Source organism: Adelges cooleyi, unplaced genomic scaffold, assembly GCF_023614345.1.
Source record: "Adelges cooleyi isolate 19-005CV unplaced genomic scaffold, UGA_ACOO_1.1 ACOO_flye_CR_arks_rails_tigmint_CR_PRNA_247, whole genome shotgun sequence".
In the NCBI taxonomy this organism is placed as follows: Eukaryota; Metazoa; Arthropoda; class Insecta; order Hemiptera; family Adelgidae; genus Adelges; species Adelges cooleyi.
This window is the reverse complement of record NW_026095912.1, coordinates 4789382-4794649: the sequence shown is the minus strand read 5'-3', so window position 1 is coordinate 4794649 and position 5268 is coordinate 4789382. Positions and strand designations below refer to the sequence as shown.

General features: G+C 31.0%; 1 protein-coding gene across 1 annotated transcript; it reads left to right on the top strand.

Annotated features, from left to right (window-relative positions):
• Positions 1–335: 335 nt before the first annotated feature.
• Positions 336–5038, top strand: LOC126837129 (alpha-enolase-like). The gene is made up of 10 exons (XM_050570946.1): positions 336–443; positions 1172–1263; positions 2113–2221; positions 2356–2535; positions 2759–2913; positions 2982–3106; positions 3188–3425; positions 3896–4088; positions 4368–4601; positions 4715–5038. Exons 2-10 carry the CDS (start codon positions 1196–1198, stop codon positions 4835–4837), a joined length of 1425 nt encoding a protein of 474 aa, XP_050426903.1. The 5' UTR covers positions 336–443; positions 1172–1195; the 3' UTR covers positions 4838–5038.
• The last annotated feature ends 230 nt before the right edge of the window (positions 5039–5268 follow it).

Below are 5268 nucleotides of genomic sequence, written 5' to 3'. Positions count from 1 at the left end.
CTCTGTCCCCACTATAAAGTAAAAATCAAATCATTTGTTATCTTAAATGCAGAGCAGCGGAGTCATATAGGCTATATTTCCCATGTTAAATTATCAATGTTCCCATTGCGATTTCATTTATTCCGATGTAATTATAAGGGAAAAACGAAACAATAATTAATAACAACAATACCGATTTGTGTAAATGTGTCTTGAAGAGATAAATAAAATTCCCAGACATCGTTATGTTCAACATACTTGTGTGTGGTATTTAAATTCAAAAACACCGGTTGGTTACACTGTGGTCTGTCAGTGTGAATAGCGTTCTGTAATGACTTTCTGCAGCTGGTAAAGATGACAAATGACAATTGAATTTGGTTTTTTCACTTTTCAGAACTTACTGAGTAAATTTCATTTAATTTTCGCAGACAGAGCTATTCTTTGCCGCTTTTCTCCATATTACTGTAAGTATTGACGATTTTTTTCTGTTCATTTTGTCATAATTAGTATTATAACTCATTTTATCGAGTGCGGCTTGCTTAACAAAAATGATGTGATACTCTCTCTAATCTGTTTTATACTCGAATGTAATTTTTGTATAACGGTTTTAACTGTCTGGCGTGTGAGCATTAAATATATATACTTTATAAATTAATTACAAATTTTGTTTAAATTATGTAGTACAGATTCTTTAAGTACCTAAATTGAAGCACCTAGAGCTGTTAAAAAAATTACGTTAACCTAACCAATTAATTGGTTAAATTAGTGTAGTTGTTTGGTTGCGTCTTTTAAGCCTAATCATTTATTGTAGGGTTCCATTATTAATCTGGTTCAACATAACACATTACCTTAGCAGTTTTATTTTGCAAAAGTTACAAAAAATAATACATTTTTTTTTTTAACATAGTTTAGTAAATCAATTTATTTTTGTAAAGTAAAATGATATAAGTATGTATTTATGTGTGTACTCTGTTCCAAAAGAGAACATACCGGTTTTGTGCATCACTAGTGATGGCTGGCGGCCGCTGAGAGGCAAAAACGTAAACAGGTCGCCGCCTGGTATGTTCTCTTTTGGAACACAGTGTAGAACTGGTTGTTGAAGGATAAATTATCGTTATCCTATACTTAATTAATTATTTACTTAATCCACCTCTTGTGTCCTTTGTAATATATTGTATTATTTTGTCCTTAGAATTCATCAAATTGTTAATGAACAATGGCATCCTTCTGTAAAAATATATTGAATCTAAAACGGCGTTCTGATTTAAGAGTAGTTTTATCTAGGTTTGTATGCCATACTTTTCCTTCCATTAATCCTTTTCATTTATGCTTTAGGTCACATAACAATATCATTAGACATAAATTAATATAAGATCCAACAGAGCTATACTGTTATTTAATAGTACTGATTATAAGGTACTGAGTATTATACAGACCCCCATCCTATTTTTTTTCAATATCTGAGGTAATTAAAATATAAAATAATATCTTTTTTTAGTAGACAGAAGTATATTTAATAAGAAAATAACAAAAAATTTACAAATTTTGTGATGTCTGTAATGTCCTAAAGTCTGTGATGTCGGTGAGTAATAACTCCTCTACGACATGTGGTTGATTTAAGTCGGAATCTCAGCTTAGTGCTAATTATTTTAGTTTTTTTAATTTTAATATATTTTTTAATTTAAACTTGACTTAACTTTAAAACTGTGACCTTCTAGACTGTAGCTTGCAAACCTTGGAAATTTTTAGTTTAGCGGAGCGAGTGAATCGAAAGAGTACCAAAACAATTGGTGACCTGCCGACATAATGAGTGGCGGGTGGGGGCAAGTAAAAGTGGGACGGGCAGAAAATCGCTTCAGTTTAGTAACTGTATTGATGTGTAGTGTCAATTATTGTATCTAATTACCCTCGGATATTGAAAAAATATAAGGGTCTGTATAGTACACGTACCAATTATAATGCCATTTGGCCGTAACCTCAATCTGTCATTGAAAAAAAAAATTGTTATTATAAATGTTACGGTGACAGTATATCACATTGTAGTGTCGGTTATTTATTACTATTTTATATTTAATCCATTTTCTAGTTAATTAAGTATAACTGGTACCTAATATTTAAATATTTTGTGCTTAGGTATATAAAGACTGTTGTTATACCTCATTCTACTTGTAAGACCACTACGGCTATCACAAAAATTGTTGCACGTTCAATCTTCGATTCCAGGGGTAATCCAACTGTTGAAGTAAGTATGCTCCTGATTAGTGATTACTAATATTAGGTATTTTGTAAAATAATTAAAAAAAAAATAGCTGGTAGCAGTTCAGGTAGCCATTATAACATAATATACAATAACTATAAAATAATTGTTTTTTTTAGGTCGATTTATTTACCCAAGACAAACAAATTTACCGTGCAGCTGTTCCATCCGGTGCAAGCACTGGTATCTATGAAGCTTTGGAACTTCGTGATAATGATAAGAGCAGCTACCTTGGAAAAGGCGTAAAAACTGCCGTGAAAAACATTAATGATATCATTGCGCCAGCTCTTATTAAATCGGTAATTAACATACCTACATTGTTATTTATATTTTTAATTTATTTTATTCTAAAATTCGGAGCACTAACAAAAACGACATTATTATACGATTATAAAATATAATCTATTGAAAAATGAATTGTTACAACCGCATACTTAAGTTATTCTTTATATGTTTTATGTTCTATGGTGTGTAGAATATTAATCAACAACATTACATATTTTATCTGACATTTGTTTTTAGGGAATTGAAGTGTCTGACCAAAAAGCTATAGATGACTTTATGATTAAACTGGACGGAACACCCAACAAAGCTAAACTTGGCGCTAATGCTATATTGGGCGTTTCACTAGCTGTAGCTAAAGCAGGTGCAGCTCAAAAAGGAGTACCACTTTTTAGGCATGTTAACGAATTTCTTTATGATCACATAATACTTTGTATACATTTTCTGTCGTGTATAATTTCAGACATTTGGCCGATCTAGCTGGTAACAAAAACATAATTTTACCCGTTCCAGCGTTCAATGTCATTAACGGTGGCTCTCATGCAGGCAACAAATTGGCCATGCAGGAATTTATGATCCTTCCCACTGGTAATATTAAAAGTTTTAATACAATTCTTATGAAATAACCTCAACACAATTTATTGTACATTTTTTGTGTATTGGGATTAGGTGCGAGTTCTTTCACCGAAGCAATGCAAATTGGCGCAGAAGTATACCACAACCTTAAAAATGTCATCAAGGCGAAATTCGGCTTGGATGCTACTGCTGTTGGCGACGAAGGTGGTTTCGCTCCTAATATTCTTGAAAACAAGGAAGGTTTGCGTTTAATTGAGACTGCAATTGAGAAAGCTGGACACAAAGGAAAAGTTGTCATCGGTATGGATGTTGCTGCTTCTGAATTTCATGTGTAAGTAGTATCAACAAAACGATGATGGCAAGTTGTTTACCATTTATTAAATACAAATTACCTAAGTATTTATTAAATTAACCTAGAACTAAAAAATAAAATACATTTATTTTATGGGCTTTTAAAAAACAGCACTAAAAAAGACATTCGAGGAGAATTTTAAATCGGGAATTGAATTGCCCTATCCTTGGCCGATAATCTGTTGCCGAACAAAGGGTTGACGGATTTTTTTCACTCGACTGTTCTGTTCAGTAAACAGAGCTAATTGACCAAAACTGGAGTGAGCATTAAATCACTGCGACCTTACCCACTCGGCTATTCATTCATTTCTAATATTATACATAAATATGTTTAATAATATGTATTTTTGCCGGAGGACTTGAAACTATAAATATATTTAAAATATATTCACTTTTTTAGTAGTATTTCACTAAAAGTTTTTTTAATTGGAATCATTTTTTTTTTTTCAGTGATGGTAAATATGATTTGGACTTTAAAAACAAATCTGAAACTAAGGATAAAAAGCAAACAATCACTACTGAAGAATTGTCTAAATTATATAAAGAATTCATTAAGGAATTCCCAATCGTATCTATTGAAGATCCGTTTGACCAAGATCATTGGGACGCTTGGTCTGGGTTGACTGGTTCTACTGAAATTCAGGTATAAGTTACTATTATTATCATAGAAAACAAGTTTTTGTCACTACAGACCCTCAAAAAAAAAAAAGTCACATATGATTGTAAAACTAATCACCTCATCCGTGCTCCGCACTGAGGCTAAAAATACCAATAATTTTTATTTAATTATAAAATATTAAGATTAAAGTAAAAACTTAAATATTTAACTTGACAAATCTTGTCAATTACCAATAAATTATGATTGGTAAATGTATTCAGTATTGATATAGTAAATGATTGATTTGTTTTACTCTGATTACAGATTGTCGGTGATGATTTAACTGTAACCAACCCAAAACGCATAGCCGAGGCTGTTTCGAAAAAAGCTTGCAACTGCTTATTGTTAAAAGTAAACCAAATAGGCACAGTTACGGAATCTATTGATGCTCATTTGTTGGCCAAGAAAAGTGGATGGGGAACAATGGTGTCTCATCGTTCAGGAGAGACAGAAGACACTTTTATTGCTGACCTTGTCGTTGGCTTGAGCACTGGACAAGTAAGACTATATCCATAATAATTACCTATAATATAACCTATGAATAATTTTTTAATGAAAATAAAAATATTTTTTTATTCAATTATTTATGTTGTATACATTTTTTTTTTTAGATTAAAACTGGAGCTCCTTGTCGTTCTGAACGTCTAGCCAAATACAACCAAATACTGCGCATTGAAGAAGAACTCGGAAGCAGTGCTAAATACGCTGGCAAGGATTTCCGTAATCCACAGTAAAGTTGTCCCCCATTTCCGATAATATTTTATACTATTAGAAAATATTAGTATAATTACGGAGTGCAAAGGAGTTACTGTATTGCGTGATATGATAAAAAAATAATATTTTTAAATTATCGGTATACTTCAGAGAAGATAATTACGTACTGTACAATTAATGCGTTGCGTTACCAAATTTATTATTTTAGTGATAAATTCTATTTTTACCGTTTTTGTTTTATATATTGTTAATGTAAAATTTTGGCAAAACACAAACTTATGTTTTTATGTGTAACTGTTTTTTTTTTTAATTAAATATTCTACATTACCAGAATTTAAAAAAATATGTTAATATCATCTATAATCTTTATTTTATTTTATCAAAGCCTAATGACTAGTTCTTAAATTATACAGCTCAATATAAAACTCAAGACTATTGAAAAATTCGGAGT